The sequence below is a fragment of the Peromyscus leucopus genome, chromosome 11, assembly GCF_004664715.2.
Source record: "Peromyscus leucopus breed LL Stock chromosome 11, UCI_PerLeu_2.1, whole genome shotgun sequence".
Taxonomy (NCBI): domain Eukaryota; kingdom Metazoa; phylum Chordata; class Mammalia; order Rodentia; family Cricetidae; genus Peromyscus; species Peromyscus leucopus.
In genome coordinates, this window is record NC_051072.1 from 66,273,066 (window position 1) to 66,295,717 (window position 22,652).

Consider the following 22,652-nt stretch of genomic DNA (forward strand, 5'->3'; position numbering starts at 1 on the left):
GGGTGGAAGGGAGGGCTTTGATCAGATGAGCTCAAATGTTGAACCCTTGGTGCGGTGGCTTCTGATCTTTAAGAGCATCTAAGAACAAGGAAAGATTCCATCAGCTTCTGAAAGCTAAAAGCATCCTTGATGTTGGTCTAACACCAGGACGTTGGATTGGATTGTAGGATGTACTGCAGCTGTGTTCTTTCGTGGGCGCAGACGGACACCGAGACTCGGGGTCACACTGACGGAGTCAGTCTGGTGGTAGAGGAGTGCAGGTCAGAACGCAGAAGCAGTTTCACCTTTCTGCTTGACCAGCTAGGAAGCACTAAGGCCACACCAGTTACTGTAAGAAGCTCAGCCATGACAAAGATGAGTGGGACTTTATCCCTACGGCTATGTGCTTCTGTCTGTGCAGAAGAAGTCCCACTGCCCTGGTTGTCTGTTTGTTTGTTTTGCTTTAGCTGACACAAGATAGAGTCGATTGGGAGAGGACTTTCAGTTGAAAAATATTCCTCCATAAGATTAGCCTATAGGCTTCTAGCACTAGGAGATATGTAGCCTGAACTGGCCACTTCCTGTAACTAGGCAAGACTTCCAGGGGAGGGCTTGGGACCCCAACGCAGCCACATAACCTCTGGGCACAGTAAGCACTGCCTACAAGATACACTGGGACAAAGGTGGCACAGGAATTATGGGAATGGCCAACCAATGACTGGTCCAGTCTGAGATCCGTGCTATAAGAGGGAGCCCACTCCTGACACTGCCTGAAAGGCCAGGACCCAGACGCTGGACACTCCAGAGACCTAGGATAGAGCCAAACATGACTGGCAAAAGGGAAAAAAGACCTCAATGAAATGATTCCTAATGATATTCTGATAATCTCATAGATTGGCGCCTAGCCCAACTGTCATCAGAGAGGCTTTATCCAGCAACTGATGGGAACAGATGCAGAGGCCCACAGCCAAACATTAGGGAGCACTCAGGGAATCCTGCAGAAGAGGTGGAGAAAAGGTTGTAGGAGCCAGAGGGGTCAAAGACACCACAAACCCACAGAACCAACTAATGTCGCCTCACAGGGCCTCACAGGGCCTCACAGGGCCTCACAGGGCCTCACAGGGGCTCACAGGGCCTCGCAGGGCCTCACAGGGCCTCACAGGGGCTCACAGGGCCTCACAGGGGCTCACAGGGCCTCACAGGGGCTCACAGGGGCTCACAGGGCCTCACAGGGGCTCACAGGGGCTCACAGGGCCTCACAGGGGCTCACAGGGCCTCACAGGGCCTCACAGGGGCTCACAGGGCCTCACAGGGGCTCATAGGGACTCACAGGGACTGAGTCACCAGCCAGGGACCTAGGCCCTCTGCACATATGTTACAGTTGTGTAGCTTGTGGGACTCCTAGCCTGGGGAGCAGGGGTTGTCTCTGACCCTTACCTGCTTTTGAGACCCTTTCCTCCTACTGGATTGCCTTGTCCAGCCTTAATAGGAGGGGGTGGGGGCTAGACTTACTGCAACTTGATGGGTCGTGGCTGACATACATGGGATGGGCCGTGGCTGGCTGACATGCATGGGGTGGGTCGTGGCTGGCTGACATACATGGGGTGGGTCATGGCTGGCTGACATGCATGGGGTGGGTCGTGGCTGACATGCGTGGGGTGGGTCATGGTTGGCTGACATGCATGGGGTGGGTCATGGCTGACATACATGGGGTGGGTCGTGGCTGACTGACAGGCATGGGTGTGGGGCCGTGGTTGGCTGACAGGCATGGGGTGGGTCATGGCTGGCTGACATGCATGGGGTGGGTCGTGGCTGACTGACAGGCATGGGGTGGGTCATGGCTGGCTGACATACATGGGGTAGGTCGTGGCTGACATGCATGGGGTGGGCCGTGGCTGGCTGACAGGCATGGGGTGGGTCATGGCTGACATGCATGTGGCTGGCTGACATACATGGGTGGGCCGTGGCTGGCTGACATGCATGGGGTGGGTCATGGCTGACATACATGGGTGGGTCGTGGCTGGCTGACATGCATGGGGTGGGTCATGGCTGACATGCATGGGGTGGGCCGTGGCTGGCTGACAGGCATGGGGTGGGCTGTGGCTGGCTGACATGCATGGGAGGCCTGCATTTTCTTGAAGAGAAAGGAAAAGGAATAGATGGGGAGAAGGAGAGGAAAGGTTGTGGGGAGGGACTGGGAGGACAGGAGGGAGGGAGGAGAAACTGTGATTCGGCTGGGAAAATTAATTAATTAATAAAAAATAATTAGCCTATAAGCAAGTCTGTTTGGCATTTTCTTGATTAATGATTCAAATAGGAAAGCCCACCTCAGTGTGGGCAGGTCCATCCCTGGACTATTGGATAAGAAATCAGGCTGAACAAGCCACAAGGAGCAAGCCAGTAATCAGGGTCCTGCATGGCCTCTGCTTCAGTTCCTGCCTCCAGGTCCCTGCCTGGAGTTCCTGCCCCTGACTTCCTTCACTGATGGGGTGTGACCCACAAGTTGTGAGCTGAAATAAGCCCTTTCCTCCCCAAGTTGCCTTTGGTCATGGTGTTTGTCATAGGAATATAAACCTTAACTAAGACATCCAGCAACAGTTAATTACCAACACGTGGTCAAGCATTGTCACGTGCACATGGATATGATAGGATCATAGATTATTTGGTCTTGAAATGTTTGTTTACTTATTTTTAGCATATGAGTGTTTTACCTGCAGGTCTGTCTGTGAGCAACATGTGTTCTGGTGCCCAAAGGCCCAGAAGAGGGCATCAGATTCCCTGGAACTGGACTCATAGACAGTTGTGAGCAGCCATGTGGGTGCTAGGAATTGAACCTAGATTCTTTAGATGGGAATCCAGTGCTCTTAACCTGAGGCATCTCTCCATTCTGCTCTTAAATTATTTTTATTTATTCATAATACTCATCACATATGGTATATGTGTATAGATATAGATATAGATATAGATATAGATATAGATATAGATCTATTCTCACGTGTGTGACCCTGACAGGATTCATGTTCAACCTTACTGCCAGTTGGCCCCTGGGGCCTGTGTGTACTGAAGAGGCCATCAGCAGAGGGCCTAGGCAGGAAGGGCCGAATAAATGACTTGGTACTTTAGGATAGTACTTGATCCTTTATTATTTGTGAAACTGGAAGAAAAAATCATTAGCTGCCCAGACATTAGCTGATGCGCATGGGGAGGGGACATCTGGGGAAGCTAACATGAATTTTAAATGGTCTTTTAATAGTTACTCCAGAGCCTGATATTGGGGTGAATGCTAAAAGATCAGAGAAGCAGAGCAAGCCACAGCCACCACCTCTTACCCCACCAGCTCCTCAGCCTGAATGAGCTCCAGCTGAAAGGGACGCTTCTGCCTAAAGGAGTTCCTCAGATACAAAGGCTTTAGTTCCTGTCCCCTCATGCCTTATGTACCTTTCTCCGCCCTGCCATATTACTTCCTTTAACTTCCTGGGATTAAAAGAGTGTGACTTCCCAAGCAAAGGCATGAGATCTCAAGTGCTGGGACTAAAGGTGTGTGCCACCACTGCCTGGCTCAGTTTCTCTCCTAGACTGAGTCAATCTCATGTAATCCAGGGTGGCTTTGAACTCATAGAGATCCAGGTGGATCTCTGTCTCCCGAGTGCTAGGATTAAAGGTGTGTGCCACCACTGCCTGGCATCTATGTTTAATCTAGTGGCTTGTTCTGTTCCATGATCTTCAGACAAGTTTATTAGGACACACAATGTATCACCACAGAATGCAGTTGATAGGACTTACACTGTTATGGCTTGCTTGTTCACCGTTGACCCAACAGTTCTGTTTAGAGAATGTGATCTTGAGAGAATGAGGTCTGTGCTTCACTCACGCTGCACGTTTGGGAGGAGGTGCGTGTGTTTTGTGTGTTTAAGATCATGTTGAAGTGGTAAAAGGAGATGCTCCACAGGCATGACGGTTTGACTCCACAAATATGCAATTGTTTTAGGAATGTTCCTGGTTTGGAACTGTGTTAGGGCTGCACCATCCTCAGTAGCCGCGTTTCCATGAGAGGAAGATACACTGCAAGTTTCAGATAATTCTACTGTGACAGCAATTTGTAAGTTCAGGATTTCCCAGCTTGCTAGTTGCTAAGCTTTTGACATCAGTGATCTAGCACATGTGCTAATGATTTTTACTTGCCCAAAGTGTTGAAGTAACAAAGGCACCCATGTCTCCGTCTGTCCGTCTGTCCATCCGTCTGTGCTGAGTGCTACCATTGGAGTCGTTAGTACTGCTCAGCGGAGAGGGCAGAAGTGGTCTCCCCGGGTTGGCCGTCGGCACCCCACTGTGTGGTTTCCGTCTCCTTGGCTGTGTGCACACTCCTCCTGGGAGCCTCCTCATTCTTTAGGCCATTTGAGCGAACGAACGTGGCACAGCTGTACGTGTGTCTATTTATTCTCTACAGCTACAGCTGCACACCCCACCCTCTAAACCCTGGTGGCTTCTTTGTAGACCCGGGCAAGGCCTGTGCTGAGGAAACTGCCTTCTGCTCAAGGAACATAAGCCGTGCTATGACCCAGGCCACGCGCCTCTACTTTACTCTGAAGATGACTTCACTGTTTACAGGTCTTCCTGTCGCTGGGCTCCAATTTCACCCTGCAGCTGGTGTCTGTGATGCTTCTGAGTGGACCTTTCTATGGAACACCAACAATTCTCCAGGAAGCAAAATCCGTCCTTCTTCCTGTTCCTGAGGAAGCTGCCAATTCCCAGGTAGGCGTCTCTGGGTGTAGTTCTCTCAGCCAACCACAAGAGGGCAGCACGAACAGGAAGCACTAAGGTCTATTTTTTTTTTTTAAAATGTGTTTTGTTTTTTATTCTTTGCGAATTAAATGCAGTGAATTTTGATCATGCTCATCCTCTTCTCCTTCCCCATAATGCCTCCAGGATTTATGCCTCACCTCCCCACTCATTCAATTTCTTGTCCCCGTTTTTAAAATTTAAAAACCCACCAAATTCAATTTGTGCGGCCTGTGTATTCTTAGGGTGGGACTATCCCCAGAGCGTGGTTGGCTTACCAGGGAAAAACACGGACAAAAGAGGCTTTGGAGCGGGGGTGTGTTTGTTTGTTTTTGTTTTTAAGATTAACCACTTTCTCAAATTTAAAATAGCCCTGTGAATATCAAAGGATCCATTATATAAAAATAATTTGTCAACTTTAAATATTTGTTAGAAAATTTATTTGCCTTTTCAGCATTGTTGAAAGATTTCATCTTGTACAGCTGGCCTAGAATATAAGGTCCTTTTTAAAGAACTAGTTACCTAAAGCCAACATTTCTAAGTGTTAATGTCAAATCTTTAATACTGAGGTGTTTAATTCTAAATAATTAAAATTGGAATGAAGCCCTGTAGACATTTTCATTTCCTAATAGTGTTCATGTTTATCGTTAATACCTGGGCTTTGGTTGCCCAGAGTTTGTGCTGATGTCCATCACTGTCGGTAAGTGGTCTAACCTGGGTCTAAAACGGGTGAGCTGCCTAAGGCCTTTGTGGAAAAAGATTATTTCCAGTCACCTCACAGGCTCACAAAACACAACAAGACAACTAAACCCCTTTCCTTGTAGGTCTTTCCAGAAAAGAAAAAAAAGTGCTGTTGGCTACAGCATGTGTCTGCCAAGCTGAACTGAGATGTACCCTGCCTCACTGATTCCTCAGGGCCCCAGTGGAGAGTGCAAGCCTGGCCTACCAGGGATGCAGCATGGGATGGCAGATGACTGGACAGGCATATGGGCATGGGTGATTTCAGGCCGTTAGTGGGTGCTCTTCAGCAGTTCCCTCCTGCACACCTCCTCCACAGGGAATGAATTTCTTCTGTCCCTAAAATGGGGTCCACAAACATTAGAAACAAGCAAAATAGACCATCCATGGTGGCACGCACCTTTAATCCCAGGAGGTAGAGGCAGGCGATCTCTGTGTGACCAGCTGGGTCTACACAGTGAGTCCCAGCCCCAGGGCTGTGGTAACCAGCAGCATCTTGAAGTTGCTGTTGCTCTTTGGCCTTCCAGGGCTCCAGAAGTGTCCCTCAGGAAACCCACGTTTTCAGATGTGTCCCATCAGAGCTGTAGACGCGGAGAGGTGTCTTAATCTACAATTGCTGGTGCAGCGGTAACTAGATTTCCATTGTTGAGGCCAAGAGATGTAACCTGAGCTGTTCGTTCAGATGAGGGTACAAGACTGGGGACGAGTGTAGTTTCTTCTAAACCACTGATTAGAACGGATTTCAGCTACGAATCACATACCCTGGACGAGCTATCCTTAGCATGAATTCTCATTTGATGATTGTGTGGAGCATAGTCCAAAAGAACAAACAAAAAACAAACTTACTTTGGAAGCTTTCTGAGCCTCACAATAAATAAATAAATAAACAAACAAACAAATAAATAAATAAATAAAACATCAAACTTAACGAAAGAGCTGGAGGCCTTAATGTAGGGTTTTACTTTGATGAAGAAGGAAGGAAATGTGTTAAATCTGCAAGCCGCCAATTTCAGTTCTAGACAGATTGGGTTCTAAACTCCAATGAACAAGTCACACTAAAGTCTCTCCAAGACCTGGTCGTGGTGGTTCATGTCTTACCCCAGCACTCTGCGGGCCGAGGCAGGAAGATTGGGAGGTCATGGTGATCCTCAGCAATCTAGTGAGTTACCCTGTCTGAAGGATAAATCAATAAGTAATATTAATGAATAAATGAGAGACACACATCCACTGCAGACTTATTTATTTTTATTTTTTATTTTTTGAGACAAGATTTCTCTGTGTAGTCCTGGCTGTCCTGGAACTCACTCTATAAACCAGGCTGGCCTTGAACTCACAGAGATCCGCCTGCCTCTGCCTCCCAAGTGCTGGGATTAAAGGTGTGCACCACCACCGCCCAGCCACTGCAGACTTTTAAAGCCATGTAACTTACACTCTTTTTCTCTGCTTTCATTTAATTATTATTACATTTATCTTTTTGTATATTTTGTAATTCAAATAATTATATCTTTAAAAAAAGAAATCTGAAGGATAGGGCAGAATGAAATTTCAAATCAGATTTTTCTTAAGTATTTCTCTTCTGAATAGGCTATCATATGGGCGACTAAATTGTATAATCCTGAGAGGAATTAATGTTTAACCCATTTTTCGGAGACCTGGAAAGTTTAGACAGGATTTGAGTCCTCTAAGCATATTTTTCTTCAGGTTGGGTTTGAATCCACTGCTTTCCAACTCACGGACATCACAGCCGGCACAAGCCAAGTCCTGGTCTCCAGGAGAGGCACATACGGTGGGCTCTCTGTGGCCTGGACCACAGGGTATGCTCCTGGATCAGACATCCCTGAGCCTGTTGTCATCGGCAACATGACGCCATCACTGGGTGAGTTTTAACTCTTCTAGTCCAGCCTGTAGTACATGGAGCTGTGCAACCCATGGCGGTCCGGGGTCATGCCTCCTATGGACACTGAGCTATGTGAGTCCTAATGAGGTGCTCCCAGCTGAGGGCAGTGCTCCTCTGTATAACTTGGGTGATACAGGCTCCTTGGTGAGGAGGAGAGGAACTTTTCAATCAAATTGAAGTCTTCATTCGCCATGTAGAAACCACGATGATCAAGCACACTACTCTGTCAACTCTTGGAGATTTATTTGTTAGAAGTCATTTTCAGTATCCTGTACGACTGACACAGCAACAAAAAGACACAGCCTTGTCCTTATTACATGTTCTCCAGCATTCCTAGCAGACAGGCAGGTGTCAGTTCACATACTTGATTTTTAAATTGATGTCAGCAGCCCTCTGAGGACCAGTAAGGTGTGGATGTTGGATGGTGTGACCTCAGTTGTGGTGCACAGAGCACACTGCAGTTTCCCTGGTGGCAGGTGTGACCAACTCATCTCTGTCTCAGAATTTTCTACCCACCCCCTTATTTGTGGTATTTCCCTGCTCACCAGACAAATATTACTGTGAATCATAAATCTCAAGACTCCAATATAAGAGCTGAGATCCACAGTCCCTCAGATGGAATGATTATTTCCCCTAAGTTTCACTTAGCCAAGAAACTGAATGACCACTGAAGCCCTTTAGAAGATGAGAATAAAATAGAGACTCCAGAAATGACTGCAAGGCTCCATCAGCCGCCATGGCAGCAGAAGTATCAGTCAGTGTAGAATAAATTGGTCTACTGCTTCGCTGGGTGACGCCATGGTACCAGAGCTACCTTGGGCAGCATGTTTCACATCCATCACACAGAAACCAGATCCAATATGTCAGCCAATGAGATCCTTGTTTTCTTCTTGCTCATCCCTAAGTTAAAGATCTTTTATTGTCTTCTTACCTGCATTCCAGCCCCCCTGTTCCACACTTACTTATTGTTAGTCTTCTATCCTTTCCGGCACGTGTGGTGATATGTCTGCCTCTGTACAATTAAGCTCTGACAGTCTATGTAGGAATCTTGTTCTTTATGTATATGTTTGTATGTGATTGTGCTTGCATGTGAATTTTTTAAATTGTTTAGTGAATAACTTTATTAAACAAACAAGGAACTCACAAACAGTATGTATGTACTTTCAAATAAAGTAGATTACTCTTTTGAGCTTTTATAATAACATTTAAATATAATGAATAATAAATATAATTCCTAAACTCACGGACTAGACTTAACACTTGTAATCTTTCTTACTCATGACATTTTCTTCTGATGTAATCTAAAGTAAAATACACATATTTTGTATTGTGATATTTGTTTTGTAATATTGTGATATTTTACCTCAAATTCCTGTGGTATCAAGCTCTTAAAAAGTGCTGTGGCCAGAATTTTACCACAGCTCAACACCAAACTTACAGGAAAGCTTGCCTAACCCCATTGTGGCCATTCTCTTTTCGGTGCTGGATTTGGTAATTGGAGAGAAAGAGTGAGAAGAAGGGAGAGGGAAGGAAGGAAGTGGGCGGAGGGAGTGAAGAGGGTAAGGGGGAGGAAGGGGAGGGAAGGGGAGAGGAAAGGAGAGAGAGGGGAAGGGGGAGGAAAGGAAGGAAAGGGGGGAGGAAGCAGGAAGTGAGAAATGGCTGTGTGGTCTCAGGAGATTTCTATAAATGTATTTATTTCTTGTTCCTTTTATTAAACATATTATCTTTCTGGAACCCAATCAAATTTTGGAAAAGAGATCATTTCGGCATCAAATGTGTGTTAGCATCAAAATCCAGTTTAAGAAACACAAGTGGTCAGGACCGATGGCTCAGTGGTTAAGAGTACTGGCTGCTTTTCCAGAGGACCTGGGTTCCATTCCCAGCACCCCCAAGATAGCTCAGAACTATCTGTGACTCTGGTCCCGGGGGATCCTGTGGCCTCCGTGGGCACTGCACACACATGGTGCGCAGACCTACATGCTGGCGAAACACCCGTGCACATAGGATGGGATTTAAGAGACCGGAGAGAGAAGTGGAAAGTGACTTTGCCGTCATTCTTCTTCCAGGGAGTCTTTCTTTTTTGCACGGAGAACGGAGGAAGGGGATGGCGCTGCGGGCGTTTCCCCGCCCTGGTCAGCCGGAGGCGTTTGTCCTTCACCTGTCGGGCCTAAGGAGCCGCGGTGCTGGCGGGGCTCAGCTTCGGTACGGCCAGGATAACTTCACCCTCTAAGAATCATTGGCAGTGCTGCAGTCCGACCTGAGCAAGACACCGCGGGCTTCGCCGCTGCCTGGATTCGGAGGCAGCTGCAGTTCCGGTGTGGAGCAGGGCGTGGCTTGCAGCCAGAGACAGGAGAGTGCTTTCAATGGAGGCCCCACCTTTCTTTCTGCCTTGCAGTGAGCTGCCTTGCCCTCCAGCCCAGAGCAGATGCTGGCCTTGCAGCTTCACTAATGACACAGTCTCCAGTTTTCAAAGTCCTCTGTGGAGGAGCTGTGAACTCCTGTTTCCCCACACCTTTAAGAATATGCAGAAAGGAGGCCGGTGGTGGTGGCGCACGCCTTTAAACCCAGCATCAGGAGGCAGAGCCAGGTGGATCTCTGTGAGTTTGAGGCCCGCCTGGTCTACAGAGTGAGATCTGAGATCCAGGACAGGCACCAAAACTACACAGAGAAACCCTGTATCAAAAAACAAAAACAAAACAACAAAAAAAGAATATGCATAAAGAATCACAGTAAACTAATGGAATTATTGGTTGAAGTCAGTGGCTCCTTTCTGTATAATTGTATTTACATTGTTATTTATCTGTAATAACTGTTTATATGGAACACAGTATATTTTCAGATAACTAAACACAGTTGACTTTTCTCTTATTTGGGATGGGCTTTGCCATAATAACAGACAGGGACTATGCAATGGACTAGTGTAGGTTCAAGAATGGTTACATACATGTTTGTGGATGGGGAATGGTTATCTGTAGAGCTTAGTGTGGTTGATTATACATATCCCATTTAAAATAATATTTGTCCAAAGAAAATACCTCAGGTGACAAATTTAAAGGTCTTTAACAACATTAATGACAAACAAGTTTACAGGGCTCACCCCATTTCTGTAAGCCTGCCCTGCCCTGCTGCCTCCAGTACCAACTGTGTGCTTAGCATTATGTGTCCAATTGTCCCCGTGTGAGGGACATCGGCGCTCAGATGTGAGCTTTCCCTAAGCTGCTTGGCCTAAGCTTGTCCCTAAGCTGTCTCGGTTGCTGCAGCCTCTGCCTCTCTTGAGCTTTTACTTCCAGTGTGTAAAGAAGGTCGTCTGGAGTCTGAGGGAACATAGTATTTCTAGAGTGATTCTCAGAAGTGAGCAGCATTTCAAGTATTGAAGAACTCCATAGTGCTATTCCTGTGCTAAAACCAGTCCTTATGGTTCAATTTCTTTTCCAGACCAGGTTTCACTACTGCTGAAATTGAACCCATGGGAGTCTTCCAGTTTTCCCCTAGCTCAAGAACTATCACAGTGTCGGAGGATGCCCAGACGATCCGAATACACGTGCAAAGACTGTTTGGGTTTAACAGTGATCTGATTACAGTCTCCTACAAGACGACCTCGGGAAGTGCCAAGGCTCGGGAAGACTTTGAGCCTGTTCAGAATGGTGAACTTTCTTTTCAGAGATTCCAAGCCGAGGCCGATTTTGAAATAACCATTATTAATGATCAGCTTCCTGAGAGAGAAGAAACTTTTTACATTAATCTTACTTCAGTAGAAAGTAGGGGGCCAAGAAAGGGTGATGTGAATTGGAGACCTCGTCTAAATCCAGAATACAGTGTTGCAGTGGTCACCATATTGGACAATGATGACCTAGCTGGAGTGGGTGTCCCCACAACAGCAGTGATGGTGACACTTGACAGCACTCTTCCTGCTATAGAAACTGGTTCCACCACACGCCCTAACACAAGCAGGGTCACTGCCATTCCATACAGCACTGAGATGTTTGCCGCTGTTACAGAGGCAGCAGGTGTGCCTGTCACCCCGGAGAAGCCTGCCACCCCCGAGAAGCCTGCCACCCCCGAGAAGCCTGCCACCCCGAGAAGCTAGAGAAGCCTGCCACCCCTGAGAAGCCTGTCACCCCCGAGAAGCCTGCCACCCCTGAGAAGCCTGCCACCCCCGAGAAGCCTGCCACCCCTGAGAAGCCTGCCACCACTCACGGCGCTGTGTCTGAGAAGCCTGACTTGGCCCCAGAAGCTGCTCATGCTGCGGTCTATGGAACACTCAGCCTTGGACCTCCCACTGTTTATGTGGCAGAGGAAATGACGAACAGCACATTAAGCACTGCAGAAATCCTTATCCAGAGGACTGGTGGGTTCACAGGCAATGTCAGCGTAACAGCGAAGACGTTTGGTGGAAGATGTGTTCAGAAGGAACCAAGTGTGTGGCCCTTCCCGGATGCCTATGGAGTTGCCAACCTAACATGGGCAGTCGAAGAAGAAGACTTTGAAGAACAGGAGCTCACCCTTACATTTCTAGATGGGGAAAGAGAACGGAAAATATCAGTTCAGATTCTGGATGACGATGAGCCTGAGGGGCAGGAGTTCTTCTACGTGTTCCTCACAGACCCTCAAGGGGGAGCGCAGATTGTGAGAGGAAAGGACAATACGGGGTTTTCAGCCTTCGCTGTAGTCATTATCACAGGTAATGGCAGAGCAGGACGGAGATGATGTATGTATGCACTTACAACGTCGTGTTTTCAACAACCTAAGACAGTCACTTGACTCACTCATAATAGTTCATTAAAAATGGTCTTCCTTTAGGATAGGCATGGTGGCACACGCCCTTAATCCTAGCACTCAGGTGGCAGAGGCAGGTGGATCTGTCTAAGTTCAAGACCAGCCTGGTCTACACAGTGAGTTCCAGGTCAGCCAGGGAAATATCGTGAGACCTATCTAAATAACAATAGCAGCAACAACAACCAATTGTCTTCCTAAAGTAATGAACCATAACATGAGTTCATGTTGTTTTGAGGTTAGACTACAATTTAACGTATTATAGATGTTACATAGATAAGAGTCAGGTACAGGATCTGTAAATCTGTAGTTTCACATAATAGAGAAAAGTCCTTAAATCCACATTATTTTTCTAGAAAAATGCTGTTTTGATGTCCAAACATGATTGTTTATATTGTTTTGGAACCTTATTTTAAATTTTGAGCCACTTTCAGTAATCAGTCCTCAAGCAAAGTTGTCATCAAGAAATTTCCTGTATTTGTTATGGATTAAATCAAAATAGTATCTTTTATTGTTTTTGACACAACACAATTTATATAATCATTGTGCTAGTTGGATACACACACATAAATATGTATGCATGTATGAATGATGTACATGTGTATGCATATGTATGTACACACATACAGAGTCCTGTACATTTATGTTACAATAGTTTAAGTTTTTCTGCTGCTTTTGATCAAAAGCAAATGCACAGTCATTGTATTGCAGCTTCTCTCTCCTGCTCTCACGTATGACATATGTGTGTACATCATACTTGCACATATACACACACATGAAACAATAGCTTACATTTTTAGTTATTTTAGGGGCTCCTTACACATCTAGATTTGGTGGTAACTTGTAGTTTACCTCTGGATATATATTTCATTAGATAAAGTAGATCAGATTGCCAATAACTAACTAAAATAGTAACAAGGCCATTTCATGATTGTGTTTTATTTTGACTGTACGTTATCTGTTTTCATATCATGGGATGTGATTTATGAATAAGTAGTCAGATCATTAAATCAGGCTAACTTATATATCATCTCAAATACTTAATGTTTCTGTGGTGAGATCATCTGAGGTTTGTTCTTAGCAATCTCAAAGTGTACAATACCAAGGTATTAACTACTCCCATGCTGTGCACTAGATCTCAGGGATCACCATTAGAGCACGATGCTTCCTCGTATTTATGCTATTTTAATCACCCATAGTATGTCATAGTAACTTCCTTTATAGTGTTTCTTCTGTTTATGTTACCCTACAAATTTTCACTAATTATAATTAATACCACTCCTAATCCAACAGTTTATTTGGAACATTGTAAATTTTAATTCATTTCTGCAAGCTTGTTACATTGGCTTAATGTAATTTGTATATTTCTACTAAAATTAATTTGGAATTAAGCATTGCCCTCACTTTCTAAAGCTTAAATATTTTATTACAGCCATTCAGATATGATCACAGCTGACAGCCAAAATGTCTATCAATTAGTGTGGAAATAAAAACAGTTCCTGGAGGTTCCTCACTGTTCCAAACAGTGCTCCATTAGTTACTGAATAATGGAGAGGACTTGAGTCCTGCTTAGGTTGTTGACAGAGTGCTCTTTGGTGATCAGGATGTTATTTGGCACGAATCTGCTTCTACATTTCTCAGGCAATGTGACACACCAAAGCCTGCCCAAATATCAGCTTTGTGCCCCTCAAATGGCTGAGCAGATTCTCCATCATGTGTATAGGATGCAGTAGACTCCAGTCTATTGATATCATGTGTCGTAGCACAGCTGATACCATCACCCGTCATGTCCCACATGACTGCATTATTTTAGGTCCTTTATTCTTTTATTCTGTCTGAATATTCCATCTTGTCTTTCATACAACTGGCCTTTCCTCTTAATAGTGTTTCTGTTTTAATTAGATCATTAACTTTATTAATTCCTCTTATCTTCAACCAGTCTTCATCATCTTTTCACATTTAGATGTTAGAACCCACTTTAAATAAGCCAGGCACTAAATCTATCTGGTACATTGAACGTCCAGAATCACCTTGCTAAAAATGCAGCTCAAATTTATTGTAGACGTGATAAGAGAATTTTAAGTAGACCCCATCAGTTGTTATCGCCCTACAAAAGAAGACAGGAAACTTAAACTACCAAGAAACAAGAGAAACAATGCTTTGGAGGGAACAATTGTTACAAAAGAGAAAATAATTAACGTAATATTCTGAGGCTCGGCTAAGATGCGATTGTAATGATTCATTGATGAATGAAGGTTTGAAATGTTGCTGATAAAGAAGCACACAGGAAGAGTGAGGACAAATGTAGCCCATCACATGGATGTCCATGACACGTGGTGTCCTTGTTTCCTTACACTTCAGAGCTGGGAGATCAACCTCAGGTTGTTTTTCAGGCTGACTGCTTTAGGACCTTTCCTTCTGGGATAACGTTGAAAGACTGGGACACTCAGAATGGGACAATGTGTACAGGAGTTTAGATACTTTCCTAATCCACATTCACTCATGTGCTTGTGGACACGAGGGACTGTGTTAGCATGCTCTGGACTCCAGGCTGGACCCGGCTTAAGCTTCTCTGAGTGTGTGTGTGTGTGTGTGTGTGTGTGTGTGTGTGTGTGTGTGTGAGAGAGAGAGAGAGAGAGAGAGAGAGAGAGAGAGAGAAAGAGAATGAGTGTGTATGTGTGTGTGTGTGTGAGAGAGAGAGAATGAGTGTGTGTGTGTGAGAGAGAGAGAGAAAATGAGTGTGTGTATTTGTGTCTGTGTGTGTGTGAGAGAGAATGAGTGTGTGTGTATGTGTGTGTGAGAGGGAGAGAGAGAATGAGTGTGTGTATATGTGTGTGAGAGAGAGAAAATGAGTGTGTATGTGTGTGTGTGAGAGAGAGAGAGAGAGAGAAAATGAGTGTGTGTGTTTGTGTCTGTGTGTGTGTGAGAGAGAGAGAAAAATGAGTGTGTGTGTATGTGTGTGTGTGTGAGAGAGAGAGAGAAAATGAGTGTGTGTATGTGTGTGTGTGTGTGTGAGAGAGAAAACGAGAGAGAGAGAGAGAGAGAGAGAGAGAGAGAGAGAGAGAGAGAGTGTGTGTGTGTGTGTGTGTGTGTGTGTGTGTGTGTGTGTGTCTGTAGTGGTTTCTATAACCTCCTATGATCTGGACTTCTAACACTCAGATGCTCAGGATTTGCTTAATCATTCTCTTTTATTTTTCTGGGGCAGAGAAGTGAGTGTGTGACATCGGCTGTCAGCGCTCTCAGGAAGGTGCTTACTTACACAGTTCACTTACAGGACAGTACTTACTCAGTGCCTGCCATGAGCTGCCACTCTCCTTGTCGGGGACAGCGCTGTCAAGAAACAGTTGTTGCTGTGGTGGAGCTGGTGTTCTGAGGGATGTAAAATGCCAATGGCTATGAAATGTGCTGTGGAGGCGCTTTAGAAAATCGTGTCCAGCCTCGGTCTGAGGGCTTTTGCCTTTTCTTAATGTATCTTGTTTTGTCCTGTTTGAGAACTTACTAAAAAATCATAGCTCTCACCTCCCACTTGTTAGTTTCTCATTTATCCTCTCTGGGCTATCAAGACGACTGTGGCACTGGAGGGCTCATAAATCTCTCAGGCTGTTACAGCCTTCCATTTTCCTTTTCAGGGAGTGACCTCCACAATGGCATCATAGGCTTCAGTGAGGAGTCCCAACGAGGCCTGGAACTGAGGGAAGGGGCTGGTAAGAGCAGACAGCCCCTAGTTATCACAAGGCAGCCAAACAGGTAGGTGTGTGTGTGTGTGTGCGCGCGTGCGCGTGCATGCGTGTGTGTGCACAAGCGTGTGAGGGTGTAGATGTAACATCCTGAAATTGTACACAGAACTTAAGACTCGTACAGAATGCTGAAGGTAGAGTGAACGTTGATAGAAGCTATTCTGCAGCTAGGTTTTTAGTATTAATACATCCCTTTAATTAAAAATATATTTATTATTATCATTTGTGCTGTGGGGGTCATGCCCCTATGATGGTATGGTTGGGTCAGAGGACAACTTTCAGTTGTTACTTTTCTTCTCCCATGGGTCTTAGGGATTAAATTTGGGTTGTCAGGCTAGGATGGAAAGTGTTTTACTGGTCAAAGCACCCCACTAGCCGAGAGATACTGTTGTTCTCCAGCTATTACTTAACACATTGGGTTTTGAACCATAACAGGATTGCCTACTGTGTTTTGCATTCCATGCAAATCAATCACTATAACCACTCTGAGATGACTGATTGTAACCACTGGGCTCCTAGGACACTGGGAGTATCAGAGCTTTCCTTGCAGGTGAATTTTGTAGTAAGTCTTTGGGAGTTCAGTACATGTATGTACTTGGTATGTCCATGCACATACGTATGGGTTATTACCTCCACTGCGGCCTATTCTGTAAAAATGTAGGACATCGTTTGCCTTTAAATGTTATCATTATAGCTTTTTTTTTTTTTTTTTAAAGGAGTAGTGTCTTTCTCCAGAGAAAATATTGGGAAAAAAACCAAATAATAACCATTTACTTGAGGTCAGAGATTATCTCTGCCTTTTGTTAGTGCATTTTTGTTACATTGGACAGAAAGATTTTACTTAACATTCCTCACTGAATGTCAGTTCATTACTGACCAGTGTGTAGTCAGAGAATACCATGGAGACCATGAGTCGTAGTTTTCTTTTCTCCCCTGGAAGCGTTCCTCACTCTCAGCATTGTCTATCATACAGTAGGTGCTGTCAGTCCGTCGAGGAGGAGGGACAGTTAGCCTGTCTGCCAGGCTTGTGAGTCACTCTGTCACTGTATTGCATGGGCTTGTTTTGTGAACAGGGCCTTCGAAGATGTCCAGGTCTTTTGGCGAGTCACACTTAACCAAACAGCCACCATTCTCCAGAAAGAGGGGCTAAACCTCACAGATGAGCTCCGGTTTGTGGCAGGGGTCACAACTTGCAGAGTGGGTCAAACAAGATGCTTTATCCACCTTGAGCTCAATCCGGAGAAGGTAAGTGCTATGGACAGCTAACCATTTCTTTAGAATTATTCACCGCAGAGCATTATCATTGAAACTTACACATTATGTGGTAATTATGTCTAGCCATAATGTCAAAACCTCTTTTTCTAGACCAAAGATTTAAGAGGTAAAATTTATGCCATCGTCAATTTTTGCTGAGAGTGTTTTCTGTGTTTCTGTTTCTCGCCATTTCTAGGGCCCCTTTGGCCCAGCGGCTCGCCGTGTGTCAGCCAGATTAGGATCTCTAACTGACTCCGACTATTTACAGCTTTGCTCTTATCGCATTCAAAAACGTTTCTTCTTCCGTTTACACACGAGGGATCTTTATTCTCTTTCACAGATTCTTGGGTAGTGTAGTTCTGATTTATAAGAACAGGCACAGAAAGCCTGCTTGGTACATGCTCAGATAAAGGAGCACTGGGTCGGGCTGCACGTGGCTCTGGGAGGCAGACGCTGACCCCACTGCTAAGACAGTCTGCATCATTCAAATGTCATAGGCACAGTGACCCAACTGAGCTAACAGGGTGTTTAATAATCACGGGTAGCTGTTCTTCTATCGACTCCTCTGGGGATTTTAATGCTTAAATGCCTAAAGTACACCCAGAACCATTTATTCTTGGCTGCATATTTATTAAATTAAAATATCTGATAAAAGCCTGGCCACCAGATTATTACATGAATGTTCAAAAGCATGATGGCTTCTTTGCATGAGCCACAAACGTTATGCAACAGAGGAAGCACACACAGCTACACCTGCCTTGAAGCTGTTCATAATGCTCAAGACTCTTTTAAGACAGCATCACTGTAGATTTCAGTCTTTCATTGCTCTCCTTGGTTTTTCACCTTTAGAGAATTGCCGTTATAATTTTACTAATCTCGTTTAAGGCTGCCTCCGTACATATTTTCCTATTTTGTGCAATTTCTGTTCTGAAACTGAGAGGACCACTCGTCACTGATCACTGAAGCTTGCGTGCCCTTGGTAATTGCCACTTTGCTTTTCGTGGGTTGTGAGACCGAGTTCCGGCCTCTAGCTGTTTCATATGAGAAGTGCTGATGAAGAAATCCACTTGGTACAGGACGATATTTTTTATTAATTCATGCCTTCGAGGGTAATTTTCTCAGTACCCTGTTTCTCCCCAGAATAATTTATTCTTTAAACTTTGCAGTGCCAGCAAAGTTTCTAGGTCCTGTTAGAACTTCTGCAGTGGGAGGTTGCTTTTCTGTCTCCTTGTATCTAGCAGGGCAGCCTGGAGGGTGGGAGAGCAGCTGCTCTTCTTCACCCCAAGTGTTCTGTTGTGTTAAAGGCAGCCGCTGGCCTCATCGTGGCCCCCTTCGCCTTTGCTTCACAGGTGCTAGTCACTCATTCCTATTTTTGGTATAGTTTTTGTTTTTCCTAGAAATAAATCTTTATATGCAGTCTTCTTATTAAGCCCTAACTACTTAAATGCAGAAAGAACAATGAAGAATTTATTTTTTTAATTTTTCTTTTTATTGAAAATAGATTCTCTTCTCACAAAATACATCCTGACTACACTTTCCTCTCCGTCTCCTCCTCCCAGCCCCTTCTCCTCCTCTCCCTGGCAAATCCACCCCTTTCTCTCTCTCTCTCATTAGAAAACAAACAGGCGTCTAAGGGAAAATAATAATATAATATAATAATATAAAAGATAGGACAAAAACTAACACATCAGAATAAAACAAAACAAACAGAAGAAAAAGGGTTCAAGAAAAGACACAAGAAACAGATACAGACACAGATACACACTCATTCTCACACTCAAGAATCCCATAAAAATATAAAACTGAAAGCCATAATATATACACAAAGACCTGTAACATAAAAGTGAAAAAAAAAATCTACTGCTGGACATGCAGCCTCCCCTTAAGAGTAGTTTGTTTCCCCAGCGAGACTCCCTTGGGGAAAGCTACACATTTGCAAGGGGTTATCAGTTGTGGATTGCTTCCTGGTCAGGGATGGGTGTATGTATCCATTTCTCCTTTCAGCTCTGGGAGCCCAGTGGGTGCAGACCTGTGCAGGCTCTGTGCAAGCTACCCCAGTCTCTGTGAGTTCAGATGTGCATTGGTCCTGTTGATTTCGAAAGCTTGTTTCCTTGGTGTCCTCCATCCCTTCCGGCTCTTACACTCTTTCAGCCTCCTAGTCCTCCTAGCCTTCTGGTCCCTAAGGGAGGGATTGGATGGAAGCATCCCATTTAGGGCTGAGTGCTCCAAGGACTTTCACTTTCTGTGTATTGTCTAGCTGTGGCTATCTAGTTTCAGGTTCTTGGTCACCCAGCAGTGTTGGGAATGGATTTCATCTTGGGCAGTGAGCCTTAAGTCAAATCAGATACAGGTTTGTGGCTTCTGCAGGCTTTGTGCCACTATTGACGAGCATGTCTTGCAGGTAGGACACCACTGGGTTGGTATTTCCATTCCTCCTTTGGAGTGTGCAGAGCACCTTTTTGTACCAAAGATGCTAGAACGTAAAGGTGAAGACTATGTAGGCACCAGCTAGGCTTTTCCATGTTCAATGAGTTGTGTAGGTGTGGTTATCAACAATGGGGCCTTATCACCAGTTGATGAGTCTTGGCGACAGCATTGGTTATTTGGGGGATTCCGTGGGACATACCCCTTTGGCCAACAACTCAACTAGTTGTAACACAATCCTAGTACTGGAAGCTTTATATGGTGGCAAGAGATGTCCAGTTGCTCTGTCTCCCCTGTTATATGGCAGTGTCACTTAGGTTGTTTTCATGTATGTGTGTGTGTATGTATGCATGTATACACACACACACACACACACACACACACACACACACACACACACACACGGAAACTTCTTCCATATTGGCTCCTAATTTTAGCTGTTCCTCCCTGTATTCTCTCCCTCATCCCCTCTTCTCATCCCCTTTCCACTTGATTCTCCCATTCCAGTCACCCCTGTCCTGATCTGTCCATAAATATTCTAGTTCCGTTTCCTAGGGAGCTCTACCTGTCTGCCTAGTACCTTATCTATATGTAATCTCCGTGGTTCTGTGGATTATACCTTGGTTATCATTGATTTAGCAGCTAATATCCACATATAAATGAGTACATACTATATTTGTGATGACTGTTTCATAATAAGTGAACACATGTTTAACAGAAGTCCTCAATATCTCCATATTTATATTCTACATATTAACATTAATAAAACAGTAAGTATTCATTGATGCCACACAACTTTTAAAATTTTTATTTGTTATTGCTGTATGTCTGAATGATTAGGGGGCACATGCCACTCTACTAACCTGGAAGTCAGAGAATGGAGTCTCTCTATCTCTGACCTTTTCACTGGGTTCCAAACGTGGAACTCAGCTTGCCAGGCCTGTGTGGCCAGTGTCTCTACTTGCTGAGCTATCTCACCAGTACCCACAACTATTTTTTTTATACTTTAAATTTTTCATATTACTGTAGTTTCTTTTTTAACTAATTTTTAACTGCTTACTAAGCTGTAGATTTTAAAAAATTAAATTATTATCTTATGGCTACTAAACATATCATTAGCTTTTGTCTTTGCATTACTTTATAATGGTTTCATATTTCAGAGTCATCCTAATTTTTCTTTTTCTTTCTTTCTTTTCTTTTTTTTTTTTGGTTTTTTGAGACAGGGTTTCTCTGTGTAGCTTTGGAGCCTATCCTGGAACTCACTCTGTAGACCAGACTGGCTTCGAACTCACAGAGATCCTCCTGGCTCTGCCTCCCGAGTGCTGGGATTAAAGGTGTACACTACCACCGCCTGGCTCTAATTTTTCTTAATCTAATATATTCAATCAACTATTATCCGAGGTTCAAAAAATTGTTTGATCAGAAAGCATTTTAGAGATTGATGTTTATGAATTACAAGTGAGGTGGTTTTGAGCAGATGCCCGGCTACTATGGCTGATTCAGTTATATTAGAGCTACAAATACTGTTTTTTTTTTTTTTTTTCAAGACAGGGTTTCTCTGTATAGCTTTGCACCTTTCCTGGAGCTCACTTGGTAGCCCAGGCTGGCCTTGAACTCACAGAGATCCACCTGACTCTGCCTCCCGAGTGCTGGGATTAAAGGCGTGCGCCACCAACACCTGGCCAAATACTGTTTTTACAAATCTGGAACTCTCTGTTTTATTATTTCCCGTGTTGTAATGCGTTTCACCTTGCTCCAGTGAGGTTTCACCAGCTGCTAACATAACACTGTGTCTCACTGGCACTAAGAAGCTCATTCCGCATGATTCAGAACGCTAGCTCATGTACTGTACTTGAAAACACTTAAATCCCATTCATCCTTCTAACTTTTCGTGGCTGTGCCCACAAACTGAAAGGGAGGAAGACAGGAATGTGAAAGGGCTGGTAAGTTAAGCAGAGATTGGCTGCTCTGTGCTTGTCCTCTTTGCAGGGGTGACACAATGTTGCAGATGATTCAGAGAACTCTAACTGCATATAGCCTTTCTCCTAACTCAATGGTTCCCAATCTGTGGGTCTCAACTCCTCCATGGGTTGAACTACTTTTTAACAGGGGTCACCTAAAACCATCTAAAAACACAGATACTTACATCACAATTCATAACAGTAGCAAAATTACAGTAGCATTTTTCAATAATGTTGTGGCTGGGCCTCACCACAGCATGAGGAACTGCACTAAAGGGCTGCACCACTGGGAAGGCTGAGGACCGCTCTCTTAACTAGAGCAACGCCGCGAGACCACATTTAAATGTTTTAGATAGGTAAGAAAGATAACTTCTTCAAAAGAGTATGTCTCCACTGTCTTCCCAGCTATTAAATGGCAAGTCATAGGCAAGGATAGCATATTCTTATTTCAGTCAAAGAAAATTTAAACCAAGGAAAAGCTGAACGTGGAGACACAGATCTTTAATCGTAGTGCTCCCGAGACTGAGGCATGCGGAATGCAAGTCTGGGGCCAGCCTGAGCGTTAGACCCTATCTCAGGAGTAAAGGAGAGGAATACGACTGTGTTCTTAAGAAGATGGGAACAATAAAGCACTACAACCTTCTATGTATTTTCATGAATGTTATTACTTAAAATGGGTTTGGCTCCCCAGGCTTGGATTCTTTCTAGTTCTCATAAACTGAGAACTAGCAGTATATGCCAGGAACCAGCAGCCGTGATTTTTTGTGATGAAGTTTGAGAGCCTGTGTGGATATGCCCACGGACAAATACAATTAGTCCTAACCTTTGGCCCTAAGAACAGTCTGCAGTTGTTGCCAGAGAAATGGTTTCAATCTTGTTCAGCAGTCCACATGGTAGGCGGTTCAGAGTTTTAGCTCTGATGACAGAAGTCCTTGGTTCAAATCTTAGTTTGTCCAGTAATTAGTTAGGTAATGCTGGATAGGCTGTTTAGCCTTGATCAGCCTCTGAGGTTTAAAGGGGTTAATAAAAGGGCTACTTAGGAAGAGTAAATGTGATGATAGCAAATGCAGGTTATTAGCATGGTTCTTGGCAAGGAATTGACCCTAAGAG

The 22,652-nt window shown here is 44.5% G+C and overlaps 1 protein-coding gene across 1 annotated transcript in view; it reads left to right on the forward strand.

Moving 5' to 3' along the window:
* The window catches only part of Adgrv1 (adhesion G protein-coupled receptor V1), a 508,750-nt gene that overhangs the window by 174,505 nt on the left and 311,593 nt on the right, over nt 1–22,652 (forward strand). The window contains 7 exon segments of the mRNA XM_037209551.1: nt 4,588–4,731; nt 7,198–7,372; nt 9,460–9,595; nt 10,829–11,402; nt 11,555–12,074; nt 15,796–15,913; nt 16,977–17,148. Coding sequence (XP_037065446.1) covers nt 4,588–4,731; nt 7,198–7,372; nt 9,460–9,595; nt 10,829–11,402; nt 11,555–12,074; nt 15,796–15,913; nt 16,977–17,148 — 1,839 coding nt within the window.